Source organism: Pseudophryne corroboree, chromosome 1 (genome assembly GCF_028390025.1).
Source record: "Pseudophryne corroboree isolate aPseCor3 chromosome 1, aPseCor3.hap2, whole genome shotgun sequence".
In the NCBI taxonomy this organism is placed as follows: Eukaryota; Metazoa; Chordata; class Amphibia; order Anura; family Myobatrachidae; genus Pseudophryne; species Pseudophryne corroboree.
The window spans coordinates 1,032,002,371-1,032,016,854 of record NC_086444.1 but is presented as its reverse complement, the minus strand read 5'-3'; the positions used below and the strand labels follow the sequence as shown (position 1 = coordinate 1,032,016,854).

General features: G+C 48.1%; 1 protein-coding gene across 4 annotated transcripts in view; it reads left to right on the top strand.

Annotated features, from left to right (window-relative positions):
- The window catches only part of ACSL1 (acyl-CoA synthetase long chain family member 1), a 188,816-nt gene that overhangs the window by 126,956 nt on the left and 47,376 nt on the right, over positions 1 to 14,484 (top strand). For all 4 annotated transcript variants that reach the window (XM_063920730.1, XM_063920732.1, XM_063920729.1 and 1 more), the window contains exon 10: positions 2,097 to 2,170. In XM_063920730.1, the coding sequence (XP_063776800.1) occupies positions 2,097 to 2,170 (74 nt within the window). The remainder of the gene's footprint in view (positions 1 to 2,096; positions 2,171 to 14,484) is intronic.

Sequence of the window (14,484 nt, the reverse complement as noted above, 5' to 3'; positions counted from 1 at the left end):
ATACGGGGGACCCCTACTCGTTTTGTCCCCCGTATTTTTGGCACCAGCATCAGGCGCAGAGCCCGGTGCTGGTTTTAAAAATACGGGGGATCCCTGCCCGATTTTTCCCCTGCATTTTTAGAACCAGGACCAGCTCGATGAGCCCGAGGCTGGTTATGCTTTGGAGGGGGGACCCCACGCCATTTTTTTTTTCGGGTTTTTTCCCGTTTTTAAAAATCGCGGCAAAATCCGCCAAATCGGCCGATTTTCGCCCGCGACTCTGGCGAATCCGTTTTTCATTGCATATGGTGAATTCCGGAAGCCACCTTCCGGAATTCACCTGGCGAATTTGGTCGAATTGAAAAAACGGCGATAATTGCCGCGATTTCGCCCGCTATTGCATATACCCCTATATCTGGCCAAAGGGTTGGTCCTATGGCCCTCTTTTTTTTTTTTTTTTTTTTTTTTTTTTTTTTGTTATTTATTTATTTTTTCTGTAAGTAATTAGATTTGTTTTTTGTTCATTAGTCGTCATGGATTTGAAAGGATTAGGCCCATCTTATGGCCTGTCTGTATGTTACTGTATTTACTCTGGTCTGAGACCAAAGATCACTCTCCCTGGCAACTTTCTTGTTCATGATCTTTATTTTCCAATTATTGCTGTACCATGTAGATGTAATTAACTTTCAGATTTTGTTAAGGTTTATGAAAATTATTAATTTGTACTAGTGTTAACATAGCATCATGTATAGAATGTTAGTCACACCTACAATTTATTCCTGGCTTGGTGTTCCTCAAAGCAATGGCAGACTGTAGGTGCTTTTTATTGTGCTAGTATTTGGAATTTAATGAACTGACAAAGTGATAAATGCACTTGGTATTAAGATAATTGACAGCCTCATATGTTTTTACATACTGTATGTCTGCGTGATTTGGTTCACATATTTTCCACATGCCATAGGTTTCTGCTATTCCTTCCCTCTTTTTGCCTTTGCCCACCTTTTCCCCTTTCAACTGCATGCGATACCGGATCCCAATATCTACCTGTAGACCTCCATCCGCCACTGTCCTCCCATTCCCAAACGCTACTCCACACAAAAAGTAATTGCTCGTCTTAGGCTTTTTCCCTTTTAATTGTGCTCTCTGGAATGCCAGGTCTTTCTGTAACCAGCTCGCTCCTATCCATGATCTGTTCCTCCTCTCTCCAACCTTCTTGCCCTCAACAAAACTTGGATCCCACTTTCTGACACGACCTCTCCCTTCCTGCCCTCTCTGGTGACCCACGTGTTTTATTGGCTTACTGAACCTTCAGCATTGTTACCTTTCAACCCTCCCTCAGCTTCTTGTCCTTTTTAAGATTCACTCCATAGATCTCTTCTCCCCTATATACCTCCTGCCCGAGTTCACCTACCACTTTCCTCAAACTTACCCTGTGTCCTCCTTGGTAACATCAACATCTTATAATGTAATACTATATTCTCACACTCAGGCATTTGTTGTCTTGCTTCCCTAAGACTTTGTGTGATGTAACTGACACACCTGTTTTGTTGAAACCTGTTGCAGTATATGTGAAAGGGCCTGACTTGGGAGTACCCTGCAATTCTGAATGCGGGCAGATCTCGCAGTTTTTAGCAAACTGCACATGCTTCATGGACTGCATACGCAGCTTAGTAATTGCAAGCAAGTCTGATTTGGCTGCATGTCTGTTGCTTTTCATATATGGCAGAGTTGGCACTGCTGAGTGGTAATGGGGCATTTGCAGGTAGAAGTATCCCATGGTTGTGTAGACAGTGCTGCAGGCTATTCGGCGCTGTATGTATGCAGAGATCGGGCCAATTTCAGTATGTCCTCCTGCACCAAGAACAAGGCTAGTGCAAATACAGTAAATTCTGTAGGGTGGATGGCTACTGTTCTAATCGGAGGGCTGGGGGGCTGTATATTTGCATAGATACATCCAACTCCAAATACGGGCGCATGTATGCATATACTACCAATAGCTGGAATTGCTACTGCATTACATACAACACTGAATCAGGCCCAAAGTATTCAATATACATTGTAGATGAATTTATTCATTTTTATTTTTTTTATTGTTTATTTTTATTTCTTTTCTTTAGGAAATCCAAAAGGTGCAAAACTCTCGCACAAGAATATCGTGAGCAACACTGCTGCTTTTCTTAAAGTAACAGAGGTAACTATTACAATGGCTGTGTTCCAAGTGTTGATGAATGCGGTAAAGCAGGTTTCTCTTATGTAACATCCAGCATGCTATATAGTAACTCTTCTTTTCTCGCCATAACACGAATTGTGCCTTCTGCCTTTATATTCTCTTTAAAGCATGTGCTTTAAGCTGAGGACTTTTAAAGCAGACTCAAATTTTTAATTGAGCCTCGGATCTTGCTTAGCAACCTCCCTACCTAGCAACACACGTATAAGTACTATATGGGTCATTTCTAATTCTACTTAACAACCACTTCTATGCTTATGGGAGTGAAGCACAATACAAGTCCCTACAATGGAGTCAAGTAAAATGTATTTATTACAATAATGCATACAATAAGCAATCCGAAGAACCACACAAGGGTCGCTTACGTTTTGCAGGAACATAATGGCTTAAGAGGGAGGTCAACAACATTAAGAAATAGGATAAATGCCAAGACAAAAGCCACATGACCAATGAGATATCATGTCATAGCATAATATAAAGTGAAATAGAAAAAAAAGAAAGGGAGGGGATAATATCAAAGAGAAAGGAGGGAGGGTAAGGCAAGGAAGGGAAATAGACCAATCTTATGATAATGTAAAGAGAAATATGTTATGGGGAGCCTGGAGAGTGACTAGAACCTACAAATACCAGGAGCTTTCTCTAGTTTGCATTCAGAAACCTATATGAACTTTTGGTAAATTTTAACTGCAGAACAATTTTTTTTTTTGTTACTGAATCATTTGGGAAAGCATACAGGCTTCCACAATGTTAGTTTATATCTAAAGTCTCAAACTTTGGACCTTCAGAAATCGGGGCATGGCCACACCCATGGGGACATGCCTGGCACATTGGAAGCCCCAAGCTTCGCCTCCTCACAACACTTTTATTGCCCACGCGCAAGGGAAATGTTTAAATGTCCGCTCTTTTGTGAGATGCCGCCCAACCTCCTGATCAATGAGAGATGTCCCGATTGGGGTGTCAGAACAGAGCAATCAAATTGGAACTGTCCCACCTAACGGGCCCTACAAACTTAGCAATTTTGCTGATGTTACCGACCAACGATATTGTTGCCCAATTTTTCTTCAGCGATTTTAAGCATACACACTGGATGATATCTATGGCCAATTTGGACAATATGACATTACATACATCGATATCGTCCAAATTGGCTTGCATGTTTAAACGATGATCGCTGAACGATTGCGGGGACGTGCATCGTTCATAGTTGTTGCATACACACAAAGATGAACGATTTATCGTTCATTTTTTGAACGATATCTTTCAAAGATATCAGCGAGTGTGTAAGGCCCATTAGTCAAGACAGTTGGGAGGTAAGGGTTAATTCTCATTATGGGTAAAAGCACAGGAATTGGGTGCCACTGAGCAGTGACCCTCCTATGTTCTAGCATTTGCAGTTAGATGTGTGTGTGCTGTAAATTTAAGCATAAGGGTCAGTAGAGTGCAGTCATGGATAGCCCCACGTTTGACGTGCACGGACACTGTTCAACTTAACTTGATTGGGGGCATCAGCCCTAGAACAAGTCATCTTGCAAAAAATTATTATAAAAACTGTTTAACACAATAGTGCTTTAAATCCTAGAAATCTTATTGTACATCTGATTAGCTATCAGGTGCAGAATTTCCTTTTTTTTTTTTTTTAAATGCCTGCACTCAGCAAGGTCTGCATGTACAAGGATTCACCTGTGCTCTATATTTTACACTTAAAGGGTGAAATAACCTTCAAGTACAAAATATGGGAAATAAGTCTACAAACTACTGGCAAAAAGCAAACTAACTAAAATAAGACCTGGGAGGGAAAAAAATCATTCTAATTCAGTCTGTCTGTCAGTTTACAAAGGATTGGAGATTTAACAAAGGCAGGCCAGATCATACGGAAACTATTATGCAATTTTAAATGTATTCCAGCAATACAATTTGGGGTGTAAAATGTATTTCAATTGGCTAGTATATTTACACATTTTTAAGTAATGAGAGTTTCGCTTTAATCTTCCTTTCTCTGACGTCCTAGTGGATGCTGGGGACTCCGTAAGGACCATGGGGAATAGACTGCTCCGCAGGAGACTGGGCACATCTAAAGAAAGATTTAGGTCTATCTGGTGTGCACTGGCTCCTCCCCCTATGACCCTCCTCCAAGCCTCAGTTAGATTTCTGTGCCCGGCCTAGCTGGATGCACACTAGGGGCTCTCCTGAGCTCCTAGAAAGAAAGTATAGTTTAGTTTTTTTATTTTACAGTGAGACCTGCTGGCAACAGGCTCACTGCAGCGAGGGACTAAGGGGAGAAGAAGCGAACCTACCTAAGTGGTGGTAGCTTGGGCTTCTTAGGCTACTGGACACCATTAGCTCCAGAGGGATCGCACACAGGACCCGACCTCGTCGTCCGTTCCCGGAGCCGCGCCGCCGTCCCCCTTACAGAGCCAGAAGCAAGAAGGTCCGGAAAATCGGCGGCTGAAGACTTCTGTCTTCTCCAAGGTAGCGCACAGCACTGCAGCTGTGCGCCATTGCTCCTCATGCACACCACACACTTCGGTCACTGATGGGTGCAGGGCGCTGGGGGGGGGGGGCGCCCTGAGCAGCAATATTAACACCTTGGCTGGCAAAACTGACACCATATATAGCCCTAGTGGCTATATAGGTGTAAATTACCCCTGCCAGAATAACACAAAAAGCGTGAGAAAGCCCGCCGAAAAAGGGGCGGAGCCATCTCCCTCAGCACACTGGCGCCATTTTCCCTCACAGCTCCGCTGGAAGGATCGCTCCCTGGCTCTCCCCTGCAGTCCTGCACTACAGAAAGGGTAAAAAAGAGAGGGGGGGCACAAATTTAGGCGCAGTATAATATATATATATATTTATGCAGCTATAAGGGAAAACACTCTTTATAGGTGATATCCCTGTGGTATATAGCGCTCTGGTGTGTGCTGGCATACTCTCCCTCTGTCTCCCCAAAGGGCTTTGTGGGGTCCTGTCCTCTGTCAGAGCATTCCCTGTGTGTGTGCTGTGTGTCGGTACCGCTGTGTCGACATGTATGATGAGGAAAATGATGTGAAGGCAGAGCAAATGCCTGTAAATGTGTTGTCACCCCCTGAGGGGTCGACACCTGTGTGGATGGACTTATGGAAGGAATTACGTGACAGTGTCAGCTCCTTACATAAAAGGTTTGACGACATAGGACAGCCGGCTACTCAGCTTGTGACTGTTCCAGCGTCTCAAAGGTCATCAGGGGCTTTAAAACGCCCGCTACCTCAGATGGCAGACACAGATGTCGACACAGATACCGACTCCAGTGTCGACGACGATGAGACTAGTGTACCCTCCAATAGGTCCACCCGTTACATGATTGAGGCAATGAAAAATGTATTACACATTTCTGATAGTACCCCAGGTACCACAAAAAAAAGGGTATTATGTTCGGTGAGAAAAAACTACCAGTAGTTTTTCCTGCATCTGAGGAATTAAATGAGGTGTGTGAGGAAGCCTGGACTTCCCCCGATAAGAAATTGATAATTTCTAAACGGTTATTGGCAGCGTACCCTTTCCCGCCAGAGGATAGGTCACGTTGGGAAACGTCCCCTAGGGTAGATAAAGCGCTTACACGTTTATCAAAACAGGTGGCACTACCGTCTCCGGATACGGCCGCCCTAAAGGATCCTGCTGATAGAAAGCAGGAGGCTACCCTAAAAGCTATATATACACACACGGGCATTATATTGCGACCAGCGATTGCATCAGCATGGATGTGCAGTGCTGCTGCTGCGTGGTCAGATTCCCTGTCGGATAATATTGATACCCTGGATAGGGACACTATTTTGCTGACAGTAGAGCATATAAAGGACGCTGTCTTATACATGCGTGATGCACAGAGGGATATTTGCCGGCTGGCATCAAAAATAAGCGCAATGTCCATTGCCGCCAGAAGGGGGTTATGGACTCGGCAGTGGTCAGGTGATGCCGATTCAAAAAGGCACATGGAAGTTTTGCCTTATAAGGGGGTGGAACTGTTTGGGGATGGTCTTTCAGACCTCGTTTCCACAGCTACGGCTGGGAAATCGACATTTTTGCCACAGGCTACCCCACAGCAAAAGAAGGCACCGTATTATCAAGTACAGTCCTTTCGGCCCCATAAACACAAGAGGGCGCGAGGCGCATCCTTTCTGCCGAGAGGCAAAGGTAGAGGGAAAAAGCTGCAGCATACAGCCAGTTCCCAAGAGCAAAAGTCCTCCCCCGCGTCCGGTAAGTCCACAGTATGACGCTGGGGCTTCACAGGCGGATCCGGGTACGGTGGGGGCCCGTCTCAGAAATTTCAGCACACAGTGGGCTCTCTCGCAGGTGGATCCCTGGGCCCGTCAAGTAGTATCTCAGGGGTACAGGCTGGAATTCGAGACGTCCCCCCCCCCCCCGCCGTTTTCTAAAATCTGCCTTACCAGCAACTCCCTCTGCCAGGGAGGCAGTGTTGGTGGCTATCCAACGCTGCCGTTTGGTTTATCCACGGCACCGAGGGTCTTTACCAAGGTAATGGCCGAAATGATGATACTCCTTCGCAAGAAGGGAGTTTTAATTATCCCGTACTTGGACGATCTCCTGATAAAGGCGAGGTCCAAGGAACAGTTGGTAGTGGGGGTAGCACTTTCTCGGGAAGTGCTACAACAGCACGGCTGGATTCTCAATATTCCAAAGTCACAGCTGGTCCCGACGACACGTCTTCTGTTCCTGGGAATGATTCTGGACACAGACCAGAAAAAAGTGTTTCTTCCAGTGGAAAAAGCCGAGGAGTTGTCCTCTCTAGTCAGAGACCTCCTAAAACCGGGACAGGTGTCGGTACATCAATGCACACGAGTCCTGGGAAAAATGGTAGCTTCGTACTAAGCGATTCCATTCGGAAGGTTCCACGCAAGGACTTTCCAGTGGGACCTGTTGGACAAATGGTCCGGGTCCCATCTCCAGATGCAACAGCGGATAACCCTGTCGGCAAGGACCATGGTGTCGCTGCTGTGGTGGCTGCAGAGGGCTCATCTATTAGAGGGCCGCAGATTCGGAATACAGGACTGGGTCCTGGTGACCACGGATGCCAGCCTTCGGGGCTGGGGCACAGTCACACAGGGAAGAAATTTCCAAGGACTGTGGTCAAATCAGGAGATTTCGCTTCACATAAATATTCTAGAGCTAAGGGCCATTTACAATGCCCTAAGCCAAGCAAGGCCCCTGCTTCAGAACCAGCCGGTACTGATCCAATCAGACAACATCACGGCGGTCGCCCATGTAAACAGACAGGGCGGCACAAGAAGCAGGAGGGCAATGGCAGAAGCCACAAGGATTCTCCGATGGGCGGAAAATCATGTGTTAGCACTGACAGCAGTGTTCATTCCGGGAGTGGACAACTGGGAAGCAGACTTCCTCAGCAGGGACGACCTCCACCTGGGAGAATGGGGACTTCATCCAGAAGTCTTCCAAATGCTGGTAAACCGGTGGGAAAGACCACAGGTGGACATGATGGCATCCCGCCTCAACAAAAAGCTAAAAAGATATTGCGCCAGGTCAAGGGACCCTCAGGCGATCGCTGTGGACGCTCTAGTAACACCGTGGGTGTACCAGTCGGTTTATGCGTTTCCTCCTCTGCCTCTCATTCCCAAGGTACTGAGAATAATACGAAGGCGAGGAGTGAAAACTATACTCGTGGTTCCGGATTGGCCAAGAAGAGCTTGGTACCCGGAACTTCAAGAGATGCTTTCAGAGGACCCTTGGCCTCTGCCGCTCAGACAGGACCTGCTGCAGCAGGGGCCCTGTCTGTTCCAAGACTTACCGTGGCTACGTTTGACGGCATGGCGGTTGAACACCGGATCCTGAAGGAAAAGGGCATTCCGGAGGAAGTCATCCCTACCCTGATCAAAGCCAGGAAGGATGTCACCGTAAAACATTATCACCGCATTTGGCGGAAATATGTTGCTTGGTGTGAGGCCAGGAAGGCCCCAACGGAGGAATTTCAACTGGGTCGATACCTGCATTTCCTGCAAGCAGGGGTGACGTTGGGCCTCAAATTTGGGGTCCATTAAGGTCCAGATTTCGGCCCTGTCGATTTTCTTCCAGAAAGAACTGGCTTCACTGCCTGAAGTTCAGACTTTTGTCAAAGGAGTTCTGCGTATTCAGCCTCCTTTTGTGCCCCCAGTGGCACCTTGGGATCTCAATGTGGTTTTGGAGTTCCTGAAATCACATTGGTTTGAACCACTTAAGACTGTGGATTTGAAATATCTCATGTGGAAAGTGGTCATGCTGTTGGCTCTGGCTTCGGCCAGGCGTGTGTCGGAATTGGCGGCTTTGTCCTATAAAAGCCCTTATCTGATTTTCCATATGGATAGGGCAGAGTTGAGGACTCGTCCTCAGTTTCTCCCGAAGGTGGTATCAGCGTTTAACTTGAACCAGCCTATTGTGGTGCCTGCGGCTACTAGGAACTTGGAGGATTCCACGTTACTGGACCTAGTCAGGGCCCTGAAAATTTATGTTTCCAGGACGGCTGGAGTCGGGAAAACTGACTCGCTGTTTATCCTGTATGCACCCAACAAACTGGGTGCTCCTGCTTCTAAGCAGACTATCGCGCGCTGGATTTGTAGCACTATTCAGCTGGCGCATTCTGTGGTGGGACTACCGCAGCCTAAATCTGTAAAACCCCATTCCACAAGGAAGGTGGGCTCATCTTGGGCGGTTGCCCGAGGGGTCTCGGCTTTACAACTTTGCCGAGCTGCTACTTGGTCAGGGGCAAACACGTTTGCAAAATTCTACAAATTTGATACCCTGGCTGAGGAGGACCTGGAGTTCTCTCATTCGGTGTTGCAGAGTCGTCTGCACTCTCCCGCCCGTTTGGGAGCTTTGGTATAATCCCCGTGGTCCTTACGGAGTCCCCAGCATCCACTAGGACGTCGGAGAAAATAAGAATTTACTCACCGGTAATTCTATTTCTCGTAGTCCGTAGTGGATGCTGGGCGCCCATCCCAAGTGCGGATTGTCTGCAATACTTGTAAATAGTTATTGTTACACAAATCGGGTTGTTATTGCGAGCCATCTGTTCAGAGGCTCCGTTGTTATCATACTGTTAACCGGGGTTCCTATCACGAGTTATATGGTGTGGCTGGTATGAGTCTTACCCGGGATTCAAAATCCTTCCTTATTGTGTCAGCTCTTCCGGGCACAGTATCCTAACTGAGGCTTGGAGGAGGGTCATAGGGGGAGGAGCCAGTGCACACCAGATAGACCTAAATCTTTCTTTAGATGTGCCCAGTCTCCTGCGGAGCCATCTATTCCCCATGGTCCTTACGGAGTCCCCAGCATCCACTACGGACTACGAGAAATAGAATTACCGGTGAGTAAATTCTTATTTCTCTGACGTCCTAGTGGATGCTGGGAACTCCGAAAGGAACATGGGGAATAGCGGCTCCGCAGGAGACTGGGCACAACTAAAGAAAGCTTTTAGGTCACCTGGTGTGCACTGGCTCCTCCCACTATGACCCTCCTCCAAGCCTCAGTTAGATTTTGTGCCCGGCCGAGGTTGGATGCACACTATGGGCTCTCCTGAGCTTCTAAAAAGAAAGTATATAATTAGGTTTTTTATTTTACAGTGAGACCTGCTGGCAACAGGCTCACTGCAGCGAGGGACTAAGGGGAGAAGAAGCGAACCTACCTGCTTGCAGCTAGCTTGGGCTTCTTAGGCTACTGGACACCATTAGCTCCAGAGGGATCGACCGCATGGAACTGGCCTTGGTGTTCGGTCCCGGAGCCGCGCCGCTGTCCCCCTTACAGAGCCAGAAGCAAGAAGAGGTCCGGAAAATCGGCAGCAGAAGACATCAGTCTTCACCAAGGTAGCGCACAGCACTGCAGCTGTGCGCCATTGCTCCTCATACACACTTCACACTCCGGTCACTGAGGGTGCAGGGCGCTAGGGGGGGGGGGCGCCCTGAGCAGCAATAAAAACACCTTGGCTGGCAAAAATACCACAATATATAGCCCCAGAGGCTATATATGTGATAATTACCCCTGCCAGAATCCATAAAAAAGCGGGAGAATAGTCTGCGAAAAAGGGGCGGAGCTATCTCCTTCAGCACACTGGCGCCATTTCTCCCTCACGGCTCCGCTGGAAGGAAGCTCCCTGGCTCTCCCCTGCAGTCTACACTACAGAAAAGGGTAAAAAAGAGAGGGGGGGCACTAAATTTAGGCGCAGTATATATAACAGCAGCTATAGGGGACATAATTCAGTTAGTCCCTGCATTATATAGCGCTCTGGTGTGTGCTGGCATACTCTCACTCTGTCTCCCCAAAGGGCTTTTGTGGGTCCTGTCCTCTGTTAGAGCATTCCCTGTGTCGGTACGGCTGTGTCGACATGTTTGATGAGGATAATGATGTGGAGGCGGAGCAGATGCCTATAGAAGGGATGTCACCCCCTGCGGGGCAGACACCTGAGTGGATGGACTTATGGAAGGAATTGCGTGCACGTGTCGACTCCTTACACAAAAAATTTGACGACATGCCAAATGCGGGACAGCCGGCTTCTCAGCTCGTGCCTGTCCAGGCGTCTCAAAGGCCATCGGGGGCTCTAAAACGCCCGCTACCTCAGATGGCAGACGCGGATGTCGACACGGATACTGACACCAGTGTCGACGACGATGAGTCTAGTCTAATGTCCACTAAGGCCATTCGTTGCATGATTGAAGCAATGAAAGAGGTGTTACAAATTTCTGATATAAACCCAGGTACCACTAAAAAGGGTATTCTGTTTGGAGAGAAAAAACTACCCGTAGTTTTTCCCCCATCAGAAGAATTAAATGAAGTGTGTGAAGAAGCGTGGGCTTTCCCTGATAAAAGATTGGTAATCTCTAAGAAGTTACTAATGGCGTTCCCTTTCCCGCCAGAGGATAGGTCACGTTGGGAGACACCCCCTAGGGTGGATAAAGCGCTCACACGTTTGTCTAAAAAGGTGGCACTACCGTCTCCGGATACGGCCGCCCTCAAGGAACCTGCTGATAGAAAGCAGGAGGCGATCCTGAAGTCTGTATATACACACTCAGGCATTATACTTAGACCAGCTATTGCGTCAGCATGGATGTGCAGTGCTGCCGCTGCGTGGTCAGATTCCCTGTCAGAAAATATTGACACCCTAGACAGGGACACTATTCTGCTAACCATAGAGCATATAAAAGACTCAGTCTTATACATGAGATGCACAGAGGGAGATCTGCCGGCTGGCATCTAAAATAAGTGCATTGTCCATTTCTGCTAGGAGAGGCTTATGGACTCGCCAGTGGACAGGGGATGCAGATTCAAAAAGGCACATGGAAGTTTTGCCTTATAAGGGTGAGGAGTTATTTGGGGATGGTCTCTCGGACCTAGTTTCCACAGCAACTGCTGGGAAGTCAGCATTTTTACCCCATGTTCCCTCACAGCCTAAAAAGGCGCCGTTTTATCAGGTACAGTCCTTTCGGACTCAGAAAAACAGGCGTGGAAAAGGCGGGTCCTTTCTGTCCAGAGGCAGAGGTAGGGGAAAAAGGCTGCAACAAACAGCAGGTTCCCAGGAGCAAAAGTCCTCCCCCGCTTCTTCCAAGTCCGCCGCATGACGGTGGGGCTCCACCGGCGGAGCCAGGTACGGTGGGGGGCAGCCTCAAAAATTTCAGCGATCAGTGGGCTCGCTCACAGGTGGATCCCTGGATCCTGCAAATAGTATCTCAAGGGTACAAACTGGAATTCGAGGCGTCTCCACCCCACCGGTTCCTAAAATCTGCCTTGCCGATTACTCCTTCAGACAGGGAGGCTGTGCTAGCGGCAATTCACAAGCTGTATTCCCAGCAGGTGATAATCAAGGTGCCCCTACTTCAACAAGGACGGGGTTACTATTCCACACTGTTTGTGGTACCGAAACCGGACGGTTCGGTGAGACCCATTTTAAATTTGAAATCCTTGAACACATACATAAAAAAATTCAAGTTCAAGATGGAATCGCTCAGGGCGGTTATTGCAAGCCTGGACGAGGGGGATTACATGGTATCCCTGGACATCAAGGATGTTTACCTGCATGTCCCCATTTACTATCCTCACCAGGAGTACCTCAGATTTGTGGTACAGGATTGCCATTACCAATTCCAGACGCTGCCGTTTGGACTCTCCACGGCACCGAGGGTGTTTACCAAGGTAATGGCCGAAATGATGATACTCCTTCGAAGAAAGGGAGTTTTAATTATCCCGTACTTGGACGATCTCCTAATAAAGGCGAGGTCCAAGGAGCAGTTGTTGGTGGGAGTAGCACTATCTCAGGAGGTGCTACACCAGCACAGTTGGATTCTGAATATTCCAAAATCACAGCTGGTTCCGACGACACGTCTACTGTTCCTGGGTATGATTCTGGATACAGTCCAGAAAAAAGTGTTTCTCCCGGAGGAGAAAGCCAAGGAGCTGTCATCTCTAGTCAGAGATCTCCTGAAACCAAAACAGGTATCGGTGCATCACTGCACGCGGGTCCTGGGAAAGATGGTGGCTTCTTACGAAGCAATTCCTTTCGGCAGGTTCCATGCCAGAATCTTTCAGTGGGACCTGTTGGACCAATGGTCCGGATCGCATCTTCAGATGCATCGCCTAATAACCCTGTCTCCAAGAACCAGGGTGTGTCTGCTGTGGTGGCTGCAGAGTGCTCATCTTCTAGAGGGCCGCAGATTCGGCATACAGGACTGGGTCCTGGTGACCACGGATGCCAGCCTTCGAGGCTGGGGGGGCAGTCACACAGGGAAGGAACTTCCAAGGACTATAGTCGAGTCAGGAGACTTCCCTACACATAAATATTCTGGAACTAAGGGCCATTTACAATGCCCTAAGTCAGGCAAAATCCCTGCTTCTACACCAGCCGGTACTGATCCAGTCAGACAACATCACGGCAGTCGCCCATGTAAATCGACAGGGCGGCACAAGAAGCAGGATGGCAATGGCAGAAGCCACAAGGATTCTCCGATGGGCGGAAAATCACGTACTAGCACTGTCAGCAGTGTTCATTCCGGGAGTGGACAACTGGGAAGCAGACTTTCTCAGCAGGCACGACCTCCACCCGGGAGAGTGGGGACTTCATCCAGAAGTCTTCACGCTGATTGTAAATCGATGGGAACGGCCACAGGTGGACATGATGGCGTCCCGCCTAAACAAAAAAACTAGAGAGATATTGCGCCAGGTCAAGGGACCCTCAGGCGATAGCTGTGGACGCTCTAGTGACACCGTGGGTGTACCAGTCAGTTTGTGTTCCCTCCTCTGCCTCTCATACCAAGGGTACTGAGAATAATAAGAAAACGAGGAGTAAGAACAATACTCGTGGTTCCGGATTGGCCAAGACGAGCGTGGTACCCGGAACTCCAAGAGATGATCTCAGAGGACCCATGGCCTCTGCCGCTCAGACAGGACCTGCTGCAGCAGGGGCCCTGTCTGTTCCAAGACTTACCGCGGCTGCGTTTGACGGCATGGCGGTTAACGCCGGATCCTGAAGGAAAAGGGCATTCCGGAGGAAGTCATTCCTACGCTGATTAAAGCCAGGAAAGATGTAACTGCAAAGCATTATCACCGCATATGGCGGAAATATGTTGCTTGGTGTGAGGCCAAAAAGGCCCCAACAGAGGAATTTCAACTAGGTCGATTTCTGCATTTCCTACAAGCAGGAGTGACTATGGGCCTGAAATTAGGCTCCATTAAGGTACAGATCTCGGCTCTGTCGATTTTCTTCCAGAAAGAACTAGCTTCACTACCTGAAGTTCAGACGTTTGTGAAAGGAGTGCTGCATATTCAGCCCCCGTTTGTGCCTCCAGTGGCACCTTGGGATCTCAACGTGGTGTTGAGTTTCTTAAAATCACATTGGTTTGAGCCACTTAAAACCGTGGATCTAAAATATCTCGCGTGGAAAGTGGTCATGTTATTGGCCTTGGCTTCAGCCAGGCGTGTGTCAGAATTGGCAGCTTTGTCATGTAAAAGCCCTTATCTGATTTTCCATATGGATAGGGCGGAATTGAGTACTCGTCCCCAGTTTCTCCCTAAGGTGGTATCAGCTTTTCACTTGAACCAACCTATTGTGGTGCCTGCGGCTACTAGGGACTTGGAGGATTCCAAGTTACTGGACGTAGTCAGGGCCTTGAAAATTTATGTTTCCAGGACGGCTAGAGTCAGGAAAACTGACTCGCTATTTATCCTGTATGCACCCAACAAACTTGGTGCTCCTGCTTCTAAGCAGACTATTGCTCGCTGGATTTGTAGCACAATTCAGCTGGCGCATTCTGCCG